Source organism: Podarcis gaigeae (assembly GCF_964106915.1).
Source record: "Podarcis gaigeae genome assembly, chromosome: 1".
Classification (NCBI taxonomy): domain Eukaryota; kingdom Metazoa; phylum Chordata; class Lepidosauria; order Squamata; family Lacertidae; genus Podarcis; species Podarcis gaigeae.
The window spans coordinates 20,316,651-20,338,008 of NC_139678.1; the positions used below are offsets into that span (position 1 = coordinate 20,316,651).

Here is a 21,358-nt window from a genome sequence, read left to right on the forward strand (position 1 = left end):
ATGAGTTTGACCAAACTACGGGAGGCAGTGGAGGACAGAGGTGCCTGGCGTTCTCTGGTCCATGGGGTCACAAAGAGTCGGACACGACTAAACGACTAAACAACAACAACAACAATGTGTTGGTGTAAGGGAAACTCAAGTTATTTCAGGATTCCTGTTTCTCTATAGTGCTCAAATTAGAATTTGCACATTGGCCATTGTAGCGAGGGGCTCATAAACTTTCCCCAAATTAAGAAAAGTTGGTCACTTACCCATCATTAAAAAAAGAGATGCATCTCTCAAAAAGAGTTCAAAGAAAGGGCTCGGATTTGCTTACTTATTTGCATTGGCTAAAGTTGCATTAAAATGCAATTACCATAGTGCAAATAGAAATACAATGCATCACACCACAGTATGGAGGACCAGCTGAGATGTGCGCTTGCTCAAGCCTCTTGTCTTGGGTAGTTCTCTGGCTGAAGGTTGACTCTCATGAATGTACTATTAAAATAGGAGTCATGTGTGGCAGAGCTGTTCTCCCAGAGAGTCCGGATCTTAATTTACTGATCTCCCAACTTGAGGATTGACACGCAAGGAGAGATGTAGCACTTGGGGACAGTCGTAATCTCATAGCAAAGGACAGATTTTTCTCCCTTTTGATGAAAACATCACATACCACCCCAAAATTGTTCCTCACTATGAACCTCACCCCTCAAAAAAAAAAACCACCCATCAACATTGCTATACTGCTTACACTTGGATCCTTCATACTGGTTCAGGACTTTGGAGAGGGTAAATGACCCTTCTAACTTTGAACTTTTCCTTGTTGTTGTTTAGTCGTTTAGTCGTGTCCAACTCTTCATGACCCCATGGACCAGAGCACGCCAGGCACTCCTGTCTTCCACTGCCTCCCGCAGTTTGGTCAGACTCATGTTTGTAGCTTCGAGAACACTGTCCAACCATCTCGCCCTCTGTCGTCCCCTTCTCCTTGTGCCCTCCATCTTTCCCAGCATCAGGGTCTTTTCCAGGGAGTCTTCTCTTCTCATGAGGTGCCAAAGTATTGGAGCCTCAGCTTCACGATCTATCCTTCCAGTGAGCACTCAGGGCTGTTTTCCTTAAGAATGGATAGGTTTGATCTTCTTGCAGTCCATGGGACTCTCAAGAGTCTCCTCCAGCACCATAATTCAAAAGCATCAATTCTTCGGCGATCAGCCTTCTTTATGGTCTAGCTCTCACTTCCATACATCACTACTGGGAAAACCATAGCTTTAACTACACGGACCTTTGTTGGTAAGGTGATGTCTCTGCTTTTAATGATCCTGTCTAGGTTTGCCATCGCCTTTCTCCCAAGGAGCAGGCGTCTTTTAATTTCGTGACTGCTGCCACCGAACTTTTCCTTAGTTTTTACTATATGAAAAATATACAAATTATTAAAATACGAGCTTCTGTTGAAATATATTTACTTGTGCTTCTGGACCTGTAATTAATTGTAAACTTTTGCAGTTGGAAAAGATTGCTAAATAATGCATTTACAGAGCTTTAAAAAACTGAGATATCAGTTATTGACCTAGTTTGCTTGCTGTAATTACACAGTAAGGAAAGATTTACGTGAGCAAAAATAATGTTATTAAAGTGACTCTGTTTAGAAGAGAAAAAAAGGAATTATGCCCCAAGCTTAATGACTGCTGCCATGACAATGAAGGAACCCAACTTGACAAAACCTTTACTCACATGAATTGTTTTTAGTCACATGTTAGCTTCACCTCACTTTTCACTGGATTGAGTGTCGTAAGTCAGAATTTGCCTCAACGTTCAGTTCTAACCACAGGAAATGCTTAAAACTATCCTAACCAGGGTTTGCGCCACACAATGTTGGAATCAGCCCTTTAGTGTGATGGTTCCTATCCTTTACAACTTCCTCAGACACCTTTTCTATTGGGCTTTCGGCACCTGTTGAAGACATGCCTTTTCAGCAAGTCCTTCATGGGAAGCGATTCATAAATGAAACAAACAAACAAACAAACAAATAAGAGCTGTAATAATGATTTTCTCAAATGTGGTTCATTTATGATCTTTTCCTCCTATGTCCTTTTGAAGATCAGATGTATGGCTATTGTTGAAAGAGCTTTTTCTGTGGTGGCCCCTAAACGTTAGAGCTCACACCCTAGGCATGTTTGCCTGACACCATCTTTATTCTTTCTAAAGGGCCAGGCAAAGTCTGCCCTGTTCTCTTGTGCTTTTCATGGAATTATCGGTACCTCTCTCTTCTCAAATCCTCTTCAGAGGGAATAGTATTTCGTGGTATTTAAGATCCTTCAATGAGGGTGCTTGGATGTCAGAAAACATAGTGAATGGTTTACTGTGTATGCACCATCATATGAATGGGGAAGGAATTCAATTCACTTTTTAATATGAACCTGCCTGATTTACATTTCCTGGGGGGGTGGGGAGTGAACCACAAAGCAGCTATCCTTTGAAATTTGCACTGCTCTGATGGTTCTCCAACCAAAAATTGTGTACAAAATGGGGGGAAGCATATGTATCTATGAGTGAAGTAAACATACAAAAAATTGCATTGTGCAATTAGGCAAAAGTATTTGCAAAAATATGTGATGGACTATATGGAACTGGCAGAAATGACTGGCAGAATCCGAGATCAAGGAGAAGAGTCGGTGGAAGAAGACTGGAAAAAGTTTAAAGACTATTTACAGAAATATTGTAAAATCAATGAATGTTAGAAAAATGTTGGAATGAAGTTATATGGCTTTAGTAGAAATGTTATAAGGAACTAAGTACAAATAGACTATTAATGTATTAAAGGGAAAAATAAGGTTAGAATATGTTAAGGACAGAAAACAGAGAAAGATGGAAAGGAATTGCTGAAACAGTTAACTGAAGTGGAATACGAAAAGGGAGGTGTGAGGAGGTCGTTGAAACAAGTGAATGAAAGATAAGATATTGAAATTATTTGATGTGTTTTAAATTGTTTTTGTTTTGTTTTGTTAGTTTAATGTCTTAGTGTTAGTGTTATGTAGTGTCTTTGTTTTTGTATTGTACTGTATTGTATTGTTTAATTTTTTTCTTTTGTAGTGTTTAAACTGTTAATAAATATTATTTTTTTAAAAAAGTATTTGCAAAAATATGTATAGTAAGCAGGGTTGCATAGAAGAATGTGAATAATTAGGGGGTTGCCTGTACTACAAGCAGCTATATTTCCCCCCATCTCGGTTTAGGACTAAGGGCCAAGCACATTCACTATCTGATCACTCCAGGGACTGGTAGTGACTTGTGCATGTGAATGGACCGTCTCAGATGGAACTTCAGTATCACCTCTCCCAACCATGTTTTTTCAATGTTGCACCAACACCAGAGGTGTCTGTGCAATCCAAGATTCCTTGAGAACCACAGCATGCCCTCTTTCTTGGAATACTGTGTACAGTTCTGGCCCTCTCACCAAATAGGGGAGAGTAGAGCTGGAGAAAGTTCAGAAAGGGGCGACCAACGTGACCAAAGGGTTGGAGCAAATACCTTATGAGGAAAGGTGAAAACATCTGGAGCTTCTTAGTTTCAAAGAAAAGTGAGTAGTGGTGTATAAAGTTGGGCATGGTATAGAAAAAGTAGATACGTGCCACCTACACTAGGACTTGGGGTCATCCAATGAAGCTGAATATTGGAAGATTCAGGAAAAGACAAAAGGGGATCTCTCTTCACACAGCGAATAATAATAATAATAATAATAATAATAATAATAATAATAATAATAAATAGTTAAACTGTGGAATTCACTCCTGCCTGCTATAGTAATGGCCACCGACTTTAAAAGGGCTTCAACAAATTCATAACAGATAAGACTATCAGTGGCTACTAGCCAGGATGGATATGTTCACTTTGCACTGTTGGGTTCAATATGTCTCTGAATATCAGTTGCTGTGAATCAGTGTGGAGAGAGTGCTGTTGACCTCATGTTTCACTTGCATAGATGTCCGGTTGGTGACTGTGAGAACAGGATGCTGGAAAAGAAGATCCAGCAGAGATCTTCAGATATACTGCCTCCCCGGACATTCGCTGCAGAACCTTCTGCGCTTAATCCTCGACTGCGTACACCCCATACCTTCAAAGCACATGACCTCCCCCAAGGAATCTTGGGAACTTTTATTAAGGGTGCTGGGAACTGCGGCTTTTGCTTGTGTTCTAGGAAGCTGCCTTGGAGCAGGTCCAACTGCGGCTTTTGCTTGTGTTCTAGGAAGCTGCCTTGGAGCAGGTCACCTTATTAGTGCATCTAAGACAGTGTCATTAGACTTCCGGCAGTGGCTCTCCAAGGTCTATGGGAGAGGCAGAGATCTTTCTCATTATCCACTACCCATTTCTGTAAACTGGAGATGATGGGAACTGAATTGGGGACCTTCTGCATCCACAACAAGTATAAATGGCACCTCCTCCAAGTCTAGTTGCTGTACTTTCCCATATAACCTCCTTTTAATCCATTTGTACTTCTCCTAGGGCCCTCGTATTTACGGCTTAGGGCCTTCGTATTTACGGGACCGGCTCTCCTGGTGTGCCCCGCAGAGGACCTTAAGGTCCATGAATAACCATAGTTTAGAGGTCCCGGGCCCTAAGGAAGTCAGATTATCCTTCACCAGGGCCAGGGCTTTCTCAGTGATGGCTCCGACCTGGTGGAATGCTCTGTCTGAGACCAGGGCCCTGCAGGATTTAACCTTCTTCCGCAGGGCCTGTAAGACAGAGCTATTCCTCCTGGCTTTCAATTTGAATTTAGCCTGATCTTTTATTCCCCTTCCTTCCCTCCCCCTCCCCTTTTTATGAAGTTTACCCACTCTGGGATCCCACAGCTAATTCTCCCCTGGTCTCCTCGCTGGCCCAAATAGGACTAATTTAGCCAGCTAGCCCTGGTGATCATCTAATGTTTATTGGATGGATTTCCCCCTAAATTGATTTTAGAACTTTATTGTTATTCACGCTTTTATACTGTTTTTATGCTGTTTTTTGTTGTATCACAATTAAATGTTTTAAATTTGTTGTTAGCCGCCCTGAGCCCGGTTTTCTGAGCCGGGAAGGGTGGGGTATAAATAAATAAAATATTTATTTATTATTTATTTACACCATTCTGCTCTATCCCTTATTTCTCCTGCTTTGATAACTTCTGACCTTCAGCCCCAGTCTGTAACCACACCATGTCATCATCTGGGTCACTGTTTGACTTGTACGTTTGAAGACTTCCAGATTCTGCAAGGCACAACCAGTCAGGGATGTAGCGTGGGGGGGGGGAGAGACAGGGGATATAGCCCCTGGCACACAATTTTGTGAACCAGGCACACCCATTCAGGGATCCCTGTTCCACCCTGCTTGCTGCTGGTTGCCAAGGTTGCCTTGCCACCCTGTGCCACCCTGCCTGCCAAGGTTGTCTTGCCACCATGTCCCCGGCCCCCTTGCTGAATGGCTGCCCTGTGTGGGCGGGCAGGCAAGCGGCACAGAGCAGCCCCAGAAACCCTCCATGGTGTCGTTGCTGAGTGCTGGGCTGGCACAGCCAGTTTTGTTCACCCTCCTCACCCTGCCCCCTGTCCTGCCCAGTACATGTGCATGCATGTGCACATGCCCCAGGTGCCAGCAAGGGACGCGACACCACTGCAACCATTCTCTTACAAAACACCTCTATGTTGTCTTTATTACTCATGCACTGACTGTCCAAACAAAGGAGTTTCGCTTCGTGTCTTTCTCCGTCATGCTCACACTGTGATTCCTCAGGACAATATATACATAATGTCTTATCAATATTTCAGGCATTCCAACTTTTGCCTGACTTGTCCAGCCAATTTAAAATATATTGATGTCCAGAAATTATAAGAACAAAATGCTACTACAACAGGCATCCATTGGTGTGAATGATATATTTTTACCTCAAGGGAACCTTCAGCTCGATCAAAAAGAAACCTACTTGATTTCAATGAGTCTGAGTTTGTCGTAAGTTTGCTTAAGATTCCAGTCCTAAAAATCCCACTGTTTCTACAATCTGGTGACCCGCTGCCTCCTACACACACTCCATCAGTCCTCAGAGCTGTCATTTGAATGGGCTACTGTGCATAGTTGCTAATGTTAGATTGCTTTTGTAGCTTAGGGATGTTTTGTTGTTTGAGTGTGTTGTCACTTGCTTTACACTCGCTACCTCTAAGCATATGATAATGTAGGGAGAAATATCGCATTTACTAAAAGTTCACAAACACACTTTGCAGTGATTTCCTCCACAGGAGTGACAGCACAAAGTACTGCCGCAATCGTGGAAATTGCTGCAACGGGGGACCAGTGTGCCGATGGCTCACGCAATACTTTTTCCATGCAATTATAGTTGCACATGTAGCCTGCAGTAATTGTGCTGAGAAAATGGCTGTGGAAATGGTTTCGTTGTTATAAAGTTGAGTGGTGACCACCCACAAACTTTCTTTACCTGCCTAGTGTCTGTAGAATCCAAGTCTAACACAGCAGAAAAGCCAGAGAAGTCTTCTTCTTTATTACCCCTTTGTTTTATGCAGGGATCAGAGACAGTAGAAGGCCACTTTTCAACAGCCAAATTACCTTGGTCATACATTGTAACAAGGCTATTATAGACTACAATCCCATGCATAGGTACTCATGTATATGTCCTGCTGAATCGATGGAACTCAGCCACACACAAGTGACAGCAGCACCAAATCCATAATCTTATATTGCTCCCCAAAATACAATACAAATCACAACCTGGCCAATGTTTTCATTTTTTTAAAAAAAGAGACCATGAAACATTTAAGCCACAAGCATTGAGGACCTAGATGCCTGATTACAATAATAAGCAAACGACGAGCACAGTTTTACATGCTTTCAAACTGAAACCAGCATTTGCTACGAGAAGAGAAATGGCCTTACCATGCAATGCATCAGGAGGAGAAAATCACCGAGCATGCTGCAGAGATTAAGCTCAGCATGGCATCCAGATTCCCTTTGGAATGCGTGAAGATTGTCCAACCCATCCTTCCCAGCCAAGCGGACAAGTTTTCTCTAGGCTTGAATTCTTCACCAGGAGTCAGAGCTTTCAAGTGCATTGTACTTTCTTCATTGAGAGGTATGTTTCCTCCAGTTACGTTTCAGCTCTGCAATGCCATTTCCAATCAGCCTGGAGAGGTTCTTCATTCCGAGATCTGTGCTGTCATCAGAGACTCGAAAGGAAAGGGAGGAGGACAGAGAGAGAGTAAGAGAGAGAGAGAGAGAGAGAGAGAGAGAAGTATTTTAGTGAAGCTCTGGAGTAGCTAACCAAAAAGGAGGAGGGTGCATCTCCTTTACTCCACTGCAACAAAATTTTGCCCACCCCCCCTACAAAGAGGCAATTATTTTCTAATGAACAAACTTTCGCAATTCCCACATAGTGCATATTCTGTAATTGCAGCTCAGTTTTGCACTGCCGACAAATGACTTCCCTCTGCTTTAAAAGAAGATTAAAACAAGAAACTCCCCGTTTCTCCTTTCCTAACCTGTGTTAGGTCAAGCGTTAGAAATTCTGCCTTCTCTTTAGAAAGCGGTTGGGATAAGAGAGGCGACAAATTCGCCGGAAAGGGGAAATCCTCCAGCCGAGAGAAAAGGCCGCAGGCTGATTCACTCTGGGGCTGTTTACTCTGAATTCAAAAGAGAGATGATCCAAAGAACTGTGATCCTTAAGAGAGGGAGTGATGGAGACGTGGGAGAGAATAACCAAGGTGATTGAGATTCTGGAGTCAGATACTTGTTTATTTCCTTGACATCTGATGGAAGGGCATTCCACAGGGTGGGTGCCACTACCAAGAAGGCCCTCTGCCTGGTTCCCTGTAATCTCACTTCTCACAGAGAAAGAACTGCCAGAAAGCCCTTGGAGCTGGATCTCAGTGTCCAGGCTGAACGATGCGGGTGGAGACGCATACATTTCAGGCATACATCTTCTTATCATTGCTTGTTCCTTTCACTTGAAGATGCTGGAAATTTAACATGGGGCCCTGGCCTACTAACTCACTCTTGCCTCTGCCTGCTGTTGCTGCCCACCAACTCAGAAGAGTATTCAATAATAGAGTTTTGCCCAGATCCCCTTCAAACTGACTGGAAAGCTCAGACACAGAATTAAGCCTTTGTAGTTATGCTAAAAGCAGTGCTGTCTGATCGGCGCTGACAAGCGACAGGTTCCTCTCACTGGCAGCTTCTCCATTTGTGGAATGCCCCCTCTATTATTTTGTTTGTTTGTTAAATTCATGGAGAAAAGGCTATCAGTCTCTTGATACTATGTCTCTTGATATCAGTTGCTGCGAATCACAAGTAGGGAAAGTACATTCACATGCTGCTTGCAAGTTTATGTTCACATATCTAATAATATGTATTCATTAAGTTGCAAATGAAGTAAATGTGAATGTGAGGCTCCTACTCAGGTAAAACAGTTGAATCATTTGGAAGGAAGTTCAAAGAATTCTGACTAAAAATTAGCCAAATTACATGGTTTGGCTCATCTGCCACCACTGCATTGCAGCCAATGGAAGTTTACTTTCCAAATTCGGAAAGCCGCATTCAAAGCCCAACCACTGTATTTCAAGAGGAGTTTGCAGTATTTCTCTTAGATATTAGCCGGGTTCCATGGAACTGCCTTAAATCACACCATTGGTTTAGTACTGTTAACTTTGATGGACAGTGACTCTCCAGAAGCTCTGGCAGAGAGACTCTTCAGTGCCCAGTAGCTAGGGATGGGTGCCATGAGTTCATTTCTGGAGCTAGTCACTGTCACATGCATTCATTCATAAGTGGCTTTGCTACTATTTCCACATTAAAATGCAAACAACAACAACAATACAGGGAAAAAACTGCTGGAAAAATCACATTAAACATGTACTTTCTCACAAAATAACAACTTCTAAACATAGTTTATTTATAATATTTTCATATTTCATATTCTAATATTTTCTCTTGAGAGTCCCATGGACTGCACAAAGATCAAATATATCCATTCTTAAGGAAATCAGCCCTGAGTGCTCACTGGAAGGACAGATCCTGAAGCTGAGGCTCCAATACTTTGGCCACCTCATGAGAAGAGAAGACTCCCTGGAAAAGACCCTGATGTTGGGAAAGATGGAGGGCACAAGGAGAAGGGGATGACAGAGGACAAGATGGTTGGACAGTGTTCTCGAAGCTACTAACATGAGTTTGACCAAACTGCGGGAGGCAGTGGAAGACAGGAGTGCCTGGCGTGCTCTGGTCCATGGGGTCACGAAGAGTCAGACACGACTAAACGACCAAACAACAACAACAATATTTTCATCCAACTCTACAATTCTATGATTCTATGATTATCTATAACAGGGGTGGGTCACAGGATCTGGGTGGTAGGCCAGATTCTTACCTCCACATTCAAACCCCGCAGGCTAAGTTTGACACCTAATGTCGCAATGACATCACATGACCCATTTTTGCCTTTGCAGGGTGGGGAGGAAGTGTGCCGTTCTTTCCACACTCCAACAATAAGCTGATTGTCAGCACTGGGGAAACTGTGCACACTCTTCCCAAGTGCCGACAGACAACTGATTGTCGCTGCCAGAGAGGTGTTGTGCAAGGGGCTTTGCAGGCAGTGCTGATCAGTAAAGCCCTTTTCACCCAAGACCTGCTTTTACTTGCCCAACAGCTGGCACCATATATTAATCTCCCAATACTGTTTTCCCCCAGTGTCTTCATTTTCCCAATCTTAAATTTATTTCTCCACATTTTGTGGCATTTGCAAGAAGAAGAAAATCCTCATGAAGATTCATCAGCTTTTAAGTGCAAAATTCTCCTAATAAACACATTATTGTATGTACTTTTAACTAATAATAAACTAACACATTTCTGAAAGAAATTTCCCATGATAAAGTGCATTTTTGTATATTGCTTTCCCCAACATATGTATTCTTCTGCACATACACACCCAATATATACATTTGGTACATATTGTTTGACTGGAGAACCACATTGCAAAATTCAGAGAAGTATGAATTCCAAAGGATAGTGATGTTTCACTTCGCGTGTTGTTTCAAGAAGTGTTAATTGGGAATTTCCCCATTAAAACGCAAACAAAAAGTAATTTTGTCTCCATCTCTACTCCCCCATCAGTCACCTCAAAGTAAGGTTAAGTGCAACAAAACTCTATACCACACACATGAGAACATCACCTAAATTTCACACACACACACATGCATACACAGAAACGATAATATTCATATGAAATTTATTTTTTCATTAATTGGTAGAGAATGGATAAGGAAAAGCTGTAGTCAGAGTGCTGAGAGCTGTTAGGAGACCCCTGTTTCCTGCCCAGAGCTACAATTCTCAGAGTGGTTGTCAATTCCTCTTCCTCACAGAGAACTCTAGGAACTGTAACTTTCTGAAGGGACTGGTGGTCTGCATAGCAGTGAAAATCAGCTGATTATTTGGTCTTATGAAGTGCCATGCATGGGTCAACTCACCTCAAAAACAAAGAGTCAGAAAAGATCTAGAACCAAGGTGACCAAGGGGATGGAGTTACTTTCCTACGAAGAAAAATTGCAGTTTTGGGGACTTAAGAGGTGACATGATAGAAGTTTATAAAATTATGTGTGGCATGAAAGAAAGTGGATGGAGAAAAACTTTTCTCCCTCCCTCAGAACACCAGAATTCACAGACACCCAATGAACCTGAAAATTTGAAGAGTTGGGACAGATAAGTTATTTCTTTGCATACAGGAAGCAATGGTGGCCACCAACTTAGACGGCTTTCAAGGAGGATGAGATTAATTCATGGAGGAGAGGGCTATTGATGGCTCCTTGTCATGATGGCTATTCTCTGCCTCCACGTTGGAGGAAGCAATGCTTCTAGATACTAGTTGCTGGAAACCACAGGAAAGGAGATCACTCTTGTGCTCAAATCCTGCTTGTAGGTTTCCCACAGACAACATCTGATTGGCCCTAGTGAGAACAGGATGCTGGACTTGATGGCTTGATCCAGCAGGCTCTTCTTATGGTCTGACGTCTTTACAAGCATCAATGATCAACTGATTACAAGATAACTACATGAAGACATAGGTTTTCATGGAAAGGCCTTCTCAGGAGAAACGACAGCTGCCAGTCAGCATCCCTCAAGAAGAACAAAGAAGAATTTGCCTCCATTCCTGGAATTTCCGCCCCTCTCTTGGAGAACCATCAGAACGTCCGCACCATTTCACAACTCTGTGAATGGGTCAGCAAAATGTGTGTGAGGGGTTGAGTTCATGCTCAGTATTAGTCCCAGACAGGCCTGGGCAGAGGTGGGGCAGCAGAGTACACTTGCTCCAGGCCTCAGAGGGGTGCTGCTGGACTTACACAATCATGCCACTCACCACCTGGCCCAGGGCGGAGCCTGACAGGCCTATAAGAACTGCTGCTGCAGCTACCACCCAGAAGGACTCCCCTGCTCAGCGCCCGAGGGCCCCAGTCCTGCCACTCACCACCTGGTATAGGGCGTGGCGTGATGGGCTCTATAAAGGACTGCTGCCACCGCTGCTGCTGGGCAGAGAGGGCTCTGTTTTGTTTTGTTTTGTTTCTGTTTTTTGTTTAAATTGCTGCTATTTTTTACTTATGTCATTTTAAACTGTGATATTAATGCTGTATTCTTAGTTTTAGATTTTGATTTATGTGGAAATTCTTTCCCATTTGGTTGTGTATCTTCTTGATGTGGTTTATTTATTGTTTATGACTTTTGTAACTATGTAAATCTTGTCATAGGGGGATGCGGGTGGTGCTGTGGGTTAAACCACAGAGCCTAGGACTTGCTGATCAGAAGGTTGGCGGTTCTAATCCCCACGACGGGGTGAGCTCCCATTGCTCTGTCCCTGCTCCTGCCAACCTAGCAGTTCAAAAGCAGGTCAAAGTGCAAGTAGATAAATAGGTACCGCTCCAGCGGGAAGGTAAACAGTGTTTCCGTGCACTGCTCTGGTTCGCCAGAAGTGGCTTATTCATGCTGGCCACATGACCTGGAAGCTGTACGCCAGCTCCCTCGGCCAATAAAGCGAGATGAGCGCTGTAACCCCAGAGTTGGTAACGACTGGACCTAATGGTCAGGGGTCCCTTTACCTTTAAATCTTGTCATGCTGTAAGCCACCTTGAGCATAGTTTTTTTAACTGTGGAAAGGCGGCATACAAATAAAATGATGAAATGCCAAGAATGCCCTGTGCCTCCTAGCCGGCAGGGGGCTCCTGCCCTGGTATCAGATAAGCTCTGCATGGGCCTGGGCCTGGGCCTGGAAAGTGTGAAAAGAACACTCACAACTGTGTTTTACAGTCATAGAGTCAGAGAATTGTAGAGTTGGAATGGACTGTATGGATCACTTAGTTCAACGCTCTGCAATGTAGGAATATGCAGCTGTCATACATGGAGGCTGGCAATGCTATTTTTCTAGAAGAAGAAGTGCCAGAGCCTCCCTTGTTGTTTTATAATGACAATGGTGCCCACCTGAGAGGTGCCAGAACTGAGTTCTGGTGAGTTCCAGCTGGAAAAAAGCTCTGGGAGCAAGGGGTGTAGGTTGGAAGTGATAGACAAGCTAGCTCACATGAAAACTTGACTACCATTGTTCAACTTCTCATTCAAATTCTCATGCCAGAAGGTGACACGGCACACAGTTTAGAAGCCACTGTCCTAACTAAATTGCACTTCAGTTTAGAAGCCACGTTTTTGGAATGCTTTAGTACAACTCAGTCTCGGCTTTGAAGAACAGTGGATTCAGGAAGTTGGCGAGATTAGACTCCATCGGACGATATCTGTGTACACCTGAAAATGTGAAGGGAAAAGAAGTACACCCTCAGCATTTAGAGATAGTGGCTGAAACTGCCGTACAGACTTCTGGGAAAAGATTTATAATGAATTGAAAAAAATGTTGAAATATACATTTATAAAGAAACCAGAGGTCTTTCTTCTTGGAATAACAGGTTTGGAATTTCCCAAGAAAGATGTTAAATTATTTTTGTATGCCACAACTGCTGCTCATATTTTGTTAGCTAAAAAGTGGAAAACCCAAGAATTACCAACAGTAGAAGAATGGTAGATGAAGATGATGGATTTTTCGGAGCTAGCCGACCTAACCGGAAGAGTCCGCGACCAGAAGGAGGAGGAATATCAGGAAGAATGGAATAAATTTAATGATTATCTACTTAAATTTGTTAAGTTAAATTAACCGGAAATAGCTTGCAGATATTTAATCCGGTTTAGGATTTTGTTTATGTTAAGTGATGAATTAATATGTTTAATTATATAAGGTGAAGATTTAAGGATGTTAATGTTTAAGTTAAATTTTATAAAAATTGGGATTTGGAAAACCGTTAAAAGGACATGCAATGAAATTCAACAAAGGGTAAGCGAGAAAGTCACTTAACAAAGTTAATAACTGTAAATTTCAATAAGGCTGTGATTTATGTTTGTTATGTTTGTTTGTCTTGTGTGTTTGTTTGTTTACAATATTGTGAAAACCAATAAAATTTTTGGAAGAAATAAAAAAGAAACTGCCGTACAGTCTTCAAGCCTCCAGTGCTCAACTATGTATAGAATAACACTAAAACTAGAAATAAGCAGTTCAGTGCAAAATATTTTACTGCAACTGAGTCAATATGGAAAAGAAATGAAAAATTAAAAAAAGCAGAACACTTATCATCTGAGTTAAGCAGCTGTGTTTAAATTACACTTACTGTTCAATACCTAATTATTTCATGAAGCTGCAGATCAAGCCTTGCAAGGAAGTATCACATACCTCTGCACATACCAGCCACAGCCAGAGTTTGCTGACCTAAGTTACACTCCTAATAGTCAATTTCTGCAGTGTTTCAGTGCCCTATTCATACTGCTTCCCTTGGCCGAACCTACTTCTGCTCCAGCAATGCTCCCTCAGGGGTGATCTGGAACAGCGAATGGCCATTAAAAGCTGCATGTGGATAGCAGAGGCATAATTTGATTGCAGAAATTCTGCATCCTATTTGCGCGCAGAGAAATTGTGCTGGGGATAGGGGCTTTCCGCCAAACTTCTCCAGAGAGAGGAGGAATTCTCCAACAGCTTCTCAGGGAAGGGGTTCATCATCAGCATAGTAGCAGTTACAAAGCTTCTTCCTTTTCCCCTAATTGGTGGGTTTCTTAAGGTTGGAGCTGAAGCAGCGATTGCGCTGGCAGCCTGGCCATCATTTAAAATCCTCCCCTGTGTCTTGGATCTCTCCCTGATCTAAGGCAACTGTCCCCAAAAGGGGAGAGAGACGTGAAGAATATTCGGGGGGGGGGGGAATCTGCAAAGCGGCCTCCTTTTTTCCAGGTGAGGGGTTGGGGAGAGAAAAGAGGAAATCTCAGACTTTTCCCTCAGAAAAACACCTTCTGGGAAATTTAAGGTAAGCTCTAATGGATTAGGTGCCAGAACTGGGAATGGCTTCCCAGAATTTTGTAAGCTGATGAAGGTGAAATTAGATTATGGTGCAAATAAATGAATAAATAAATAAATAAATAAGTAAAGTGCATGAGGATCTCCTTTTTAAAAAAGAAAAATAAGTTCAAAGCAGCTGTTAGGAGCCTGCATAAGAATAGGTCCAAGATGCTGGGGAAAGAACAGTCAACACTTCTCTCTGTGCTGTTTTCCTGATCTAAATCACCCCTTTCATGAGGGGGAGAACAGAAGGACCAGTATGGTATCTCTCTGTTTGTTGTGATAGGGATACTGACAGCTTTTAAGGGCATTTTTTAGTTTGAATAAATGATGCAAGTGACTCCCCCTATTCTCTAGCACGATATCCCCACATATCCTCATTTCCCTCACTTATAAAGCTGTTTTTAACTTCTTTTATTCTTATTATTTTTAAAAAGAGTGGGTGATCTTCATCATATATTTCCAGTCTCATCTAGCAGTACCCATAGAACATTTCTTCACGGGATCAGATGTGCTTGAGTAAAGTCTGCCTTGAGTCCCTCAACTTGCCTGCATGGGAAATAAGCATAAATGCAGGGCCTTAGTCCCCTGTAGATGGCAAAACAAAGGGGTCCCCCCTTTGATTACACAACTACCTTGGCAGGGAATAAAGTTAGCTATTCCTTTCACAAGCATTCCAAGAGGTTCACTGGTGTGAGCATGCTTTTTGATGCAGCCTACTCTAATAGTGGCTCCCCTCTCTCCATCATGCACCTACTTACGAGATCCCAAGGGAAGCAGATGCATTGCGCCATCTGCAACATGGGGCTGCATCAGCAGTGGGAGCCCCATGCAACCCAATGCGATCCATCAGCAAAGTGAACGTTGCAGAGGACACTGGGGCAGAGCCCTCAGACCATGTGCTGGCGCAAGTGGCTTCTGAGCTAAGAGGTGTGCACCAGCCTTCCCTGCTATGTTGCAAAGGTTCCTGCGGTGCATATTTCATCTCTCATGCTCCAGGCAAACACCACCACCACCCCTGAAGCAATGAAGAAACTAAGAGGGCGCCTAAGCAGCCTTTGCAACATTGCTGAAGTTGCCTCTCTGATTTTCTGCAGCGGTCTCTCACAGGCAACAGAACGTCTCACCCCATCAGTCAAATGCAAAAACGTAATAAATGTCGTAATCCTCAACCACTGTCTCTCTTCCCTTTCTTATGCACCCTTGTTTTGAGTACGGGGCTCCTCTCCTAATAGCACCACATATTGAGAGTTGTACATGGAGGGGGACTGTGTGTAGGAAAGGGTCTGAATCAGGCCCATAGCCTTGGACCAAATTATATTATTCGCATTCCCATTGCTTCTTTTCTAAGTAGATTTTGTTTTTAATCTTATGAAGGAGACGTGTCAGTCTGCAGAAGTAATAAGGATGAATTTGCAGAATTTCCATTCCAAACATCAAATAAGAATCAGATTATCTCTGAATACGATGCAGTGATGTATTTGCACATCCTCTGTTTGTTGTCGAAGCTCATTGGGGAAATGATCATCTTCCTGTACAACCATGTAATAAGACAGGACATGCAATGTGCGAATTCACTGAATCTCAAGAGTGATCATCTGCCTGAAATCCTTTTCACCCTAAGCAGATTTGTACTTCAAAAAAGAGAGAAAACTGTCCAGTAAGTTACCCAAATTAACAGTTGTAACTCCTGCATAAATACGCACACATTATTATTATTCTTTAACTTAGTGCAAATGCCCAAAAGGCAGAGAGAGAGAGAGAGAGAGAGAGAGAGAGAGAGAGAGAGAGAGAGAATTGCATTAGGTTACTGGAGAAGAAAACAGCTATCCTCTCAATTAGTCTTATTAAAGTTTAGTTAAGCTCCCCATTATTGGCTTAAAATCATGAACAGGAAAATAACTTCTCTTCAAGTTTCTATGCACTGAAAATTGTAGAAATTTGGGGATATCTTCTTTCATTGGATTAGCTTCTAGGAAAGTATACACGTGTGTGTGTGTGTGTGTACATTTCAAATAATGCAGTCGAAAAAAATCAAAACATGTTGCAAGGCTGAGACTTTAATATTAATGCTCTGGCTGTCAGTTTTGTGCTCTGCTCCGTTTCACTGTGCTGAATAGTATTATTCAGGCTTCCAAAGTTTATTGAAATGATTTGGTTGAGTACTAGATGTAAAGGGATGGGAAATGGAATTTGGGAAATCGCTTTTCAAAAATGCTTTTAAGGAATCTGTGCTCATGAAGAGCGTGAAAGGACTTAATCTTTCTGAAGCACTGTTCTGTGCAACTGTTTTCATCTTCGACAAACTTTCTTGACTGAATCTTTTTTTTTCTTTATGAAATGCCTTAATTTGATGCAAGACATTTGGAAATTAGCAGAATAGTGATACTAAGGTTGCAGTCCCAAGCACACTCAGCGTGATGCTGAGCACAATGGGACTTAGCATGCCTAGGATTCCGGCACACTTTTTTGAAAGTAAGTAGCAGCAATACTGCTAGGATTTACTTCTAGGTAAATGTGACTAGAATCAAACATGTGAGGTCACGGTCAGGAAACTTCCATGGGACTAAACCTGCTCCACTGACTGGTTTGTGGAATAGTTTACTCAGAATCCCAGCTGATGTCTATTAGGAAATAAACCATGCCAAAGCAATCACGTTCCTACAGTACATCCAGATTGCTGCTTTCATAATTGAGAAATATGATATGACATGATGCGACTCTTGTTTGCTTGCCTATATCCCTATATTCCACAGTTAATCAGCTACTAAGTTCATATTAAATTCTTCCTATTTTAACATCTCACTTCCTTTCCTCTGCTGATCATGAGGTGGCTTTTTAATGTGAGCCCTCCGTGAGATGGGGTGCTAAATGGCTTATGCGGTGCAGAAACGATAACAGCTTTGCCTGCTGTTAATTAAGCATACAGCTATTCATATATTTTAGTTATAATTTTTCTCTGTCAGCATGCTTGTGTGCAGATCGCATAACTAAAATGCAAACCAGTATTTGAATTAATTACTTTCCACAATCAACTATACTTTCTCCCTTGTGGTATCGCTATAAAATTAATAATTTTGCTCAGCACTGCCTCTGGGTTATTTTCCTAAAAGGCTACCCTAAAGATTCATCTTACACCTTTAAGATTCATATTGAAAATCATGAAAGTGCAACTAAAAAACTGAGGTGTTTTAATTCGAGTGTCATTGGTGTGTGTGTGTGTGTGTGTGTGTGTGTGTGTACATATATATATATATATATATATATATATGCGCACAAGAGTAATTTTCAATTTTTCTTAGCAAAAGAACCAATGATCACCTGTCACTGCAAATAGCATTCTCCATTAAGGCATTATTAGCAGATCTCTCACTCATGCAGTAGTTCTGTAACTGATCCAAGTTGAATAGCCCAGATTAACCATAAACCCATTAAGAATCTTCATGTTGATCCAGAGACTACATTCAGCTTATCAGCATTTAAAATGCCACCGAACAGAAACCTAGCTAATGGGGGGGGGGGGGAATCCTGGTGAAACAAGAACTTGATGGTTGCAAAAAGCAAAGATTGAGAAAACGAACTGGAAGGATGTGCTTGAGCAATCACACAGCCTGTTCCCATGCATGTTTATTTGGAAGTAAGTCCCACTGACTTCACTGGGGCTTACCCCCACATCACTGTGCAATAAGGATCCAGTCAAAATTTGCCAGGATACTTGTAAATACAGACCTCCTCTTAAGATAAGGTACACCTTTGTAACATGTTTGCTGGGCAGCTGTGCCCAAGTTCTCAGAATGGAAACAGCTAAAATGTATTAATGAAAAACGTACAACTCGGGCATGAATAATCTGTCTTGCAAGTATTGCCAAGATAGCACTGTGCAGCTAAAAACTAGCGTCACGCAATTTCCTCCGAAACAACAACTGCCCCCCACTCAAACCCCCATTCAGTTTGTTTGTTTTTTTAAAAAGAAGAAGAAGAAGAAGGGTCTTAAGACTCACATATTCCACTTGGAAGAGATGTTAAAAGTTTAAGCCATCGTCTTTTGCAGTGCTACTCATCCTGTCCACAGAATCAGCCCTTCACATTTATCTTACGTGGAATGGAAATAATGACATTCTCTCCAGCTCTTATCCTCCTTGGTAAGTGACAGCTCTTTACGGACGCCGGCAGCCTTGCTGAAGTATTATTGTAATCCATCCGAGCTTCCCAAGATTGCTCAGGAGATTGAGTCTGAAATATACATCATCTTTAGTTTCGCAAGCTGCTCAGTGCTTTCCCCCTGCCGTGTGCCTTCCCCTCCTGGATGCCTGGGTATCTCAAACTGGATGTAGCACAGGCTTGGCTATTTATACAGCGTTCTGCACTGCCTGCTTGGAACACAGACGGAGGAGAGCAAATGAAACTGAACTCTTCAGAGATGAAAAATGCTCTCACATGCCCGGGCATTTCCCATATCAAATGGTATTCATTTTTTTCGAAGTGGAAGGCAGCCCCTGGGTTCAAATAAAGCCAAGCAAGCACACAGATATATATACACACACACAAATGGTTTGGTTGGTTGGAGAAGCAATACGGAATGATACAGAGAAACAAGCAGCAGCTTAGTGAGCATCAGGAAGGGATGGGCATCTTGTGACTGCTTTGAATTTAATGCTCCTCAAGGGGAGTTTGTTTGTTGGTTGTTGTTGTTTAAAAAAGAGACCTCTACAAATACAGCGAAACCTGTCTCATGGAGTGAAAATCTGTTGGCTCTGCCAAGTTCTTCTGGCAAAGTTATACAGCATGTGTATATTTACTTTTGCTGATTTGCTCGGCATTACAGCCACGGTTCACCAACAACGGGATTAACTCACCAGATGTATCTTTTCTCCCTCCTCGAGAAAGATGAAGAAGAACAGGATCTGGGGGGGAAATATTGCCCTGGTTCTGATTTGCTGAAGTCAATAAGGCCAATGACCAAAGGCAGGAGCACCTTTGTTCTGTGATAATAAGGGTCAGACGAAAGGCCAAGATGCCCTGACATGATTCCTGGTAACCTTTTGATAGCCAAGTCTTCTATCCAGCAGAGATTACATGTTGCACTGTGCCTGAGGGCAGTGTGCTAGCTTATTTGTTAAGGGGCAGGGGAACACAGCCCTGTCTTCCAAAAGAAGGAAAATGCTCAGGGACCTCAGGAAGAACAACTGAGGGGCTCTCACTGCTTTCTTCTCACTTTCCCCAACATAGGAGCCAACTCCTAGGGGTCAAAGTCCCTTTGCCTCCCTCCCCCAATAAAATATTTGAAGCCCCCCCCCAAGTTGATGGACACTGCCATTCAAATGGTGTTGCGTGCACTGCATCATGTGATCGATTATGCAGGGCGGGACTTGCCTGCCCCCAATATTTTATTCAAGTTGGAGCCCCTGTCCCCCAAGATTTGCCACCTGAGGCAGCCACCTCACTCTGCCTAATGGTAGGACTGGCCCTCTGACCTCCTGCTACTGCCACTTCATCACATCAAGAAAGCAACTGGAATCCCATCCCAGCATTTTTAATTTGCCAGTGCAGAGCCACATGCCAGTGTGGTTCATTTGATCTCCACTGTTCAGGAAGAGAAGAGGAGCAGTGTGGTCTGAGGGCTGGACAGGTCGGATTCATACCATACATGCACATCCGCTTTCTAGTGGTAACATATCCACTATAAATTTAAAGCCAATGTGGAACCTTGTGAATTGCATATTCTAGTAGATAGCCCTACCCTCTTTTCAGAACTACAGTTCCCAAGAACCCTTGCCCAGATGGCTGCAGTGCATTTAAATTTATAGGGTGGGCATCAAAATAGGTAACAACAGCAGTACACATAGCTGAAGAAGCCCTTTCTTGGGGTGCATTCCTGTATTGTTCAGGGCTGTAATGGCTAACATGGGGTGCAAGGAATGACCCAGGAGTGTAGATATCTTTTCTCTAAAGGCATCTCCATAAGGTACATTGGGCAGAAGTCATGTGACTATACAGCCTCAGCTGGTCATAGACTGGAGGAGACCAGAAGAAGCTAAAGTCCCCCATATATGTGGACTAGGAGCACTGAACCACCAATTCAGAACTATCTGTTAGCTTGAACATGAACCTCAGGAATGTTCTTACCTTCTGAAGCACTTCCTGAGCTGGATCCCAGCCAACATAAAAACCATGTTGCCTTCTTGTTTCAAAAAGGAAAGCTGTTGATTCTTCTGTGCACAATCAACATCTGTTAGCAAGTGCTTGTAAATACGCTTTGGGACATTAAATGCCCAGGCACATGCATAGGTGAGATAAGTGTGATGTATTTGTAGTGTGAGATCACTGCTAATATAGCAAAGAGGAAATGCCAGTGTCTGAGTGCCAGTGCCAGTGCCAGTGCCAGTGTGAAGGAGAGATTCTGTTCATTCCTTTCTCAGTACATGTGTTCCAGTGCTGGGTTGGAAAGAAGGAGGGGGGGGGGGGAGAGAGAGAGAGAAAGAGAAAAGGGAAAAGGTATTTGCTTTTATAACTCTATACATCAAAATTGCTTCCTGGATCAGGGCAAGGTTCATTTGCTCAAGTATTCTGTTTCCAGCAGTGGACAGCCAGGTGTCTCTTGAAAGAGCATGAGTAGGGTATGAAAGTAATAGCTGAATTTTGGTGTTAAGCATCTCTGGACATGAATGCATACAATCTTTCTGCAAATGCTAAAGGGGATGAGAATTTTTATAATAATTTTTATTAATTTTCATTTATAACAATCCAATAAAAGTCACCTTAATACAATACCAAATTATAATACAATTATTAAAGCCAATTATCCAATGCCAAATCAAACAATTTGGATGACTTCCCGTGCTGTGGATTTCAGGGGGTGTCGCTCTTATTCCATCCAGCTCCAAAACTCTTAATTAGTCCAAATGCAGCAGTTCCAATCTTGATTGTTTATTTTAACACCCACTGATATGA

General features: G+C 42.5%; 1 protein-coding gene across 4 annotated transcripts in view; it reads right to left on the bottom strand.

Moving 5' to 3' along the window:
• The window catches only part of TUNAR (transmembrane neural differentiation associated intracellular calcium regulator), a 58,989-nt gene extending 40,093 nt beyond the window's left edge, over window positions 1-18,896 (bottom strand). The window contains exons 1-2 of one of the 4 annotated variants that reach the window (XM_083739013.1): window positions 18,409-18,891; window positions 6,889-7,160 (exon numbers count right to left, since the gene is read on the bottom strand). In XM_083739013.1, the coding sequence (XP_083595139.1) occupies window positions 6,889-6,924 (36 nt within the window). In that variant the 5' untranslated portion in view covers window positions 6,925-7,160; window positions 18,409-18,891. Of the gene's footprint in view, window positions 1-6,888; window positions 7,179-18,408 lie in introns of all 4 variants that reach the window. The other 3 variants (XM_083739012.1, XM_083739014.1, XM_083739015.1) reach the window with 3 other exon arrangements.
• Between the last annotated feature and the right edge of the window lie 2,462 nt (window positions 18,897-21,358).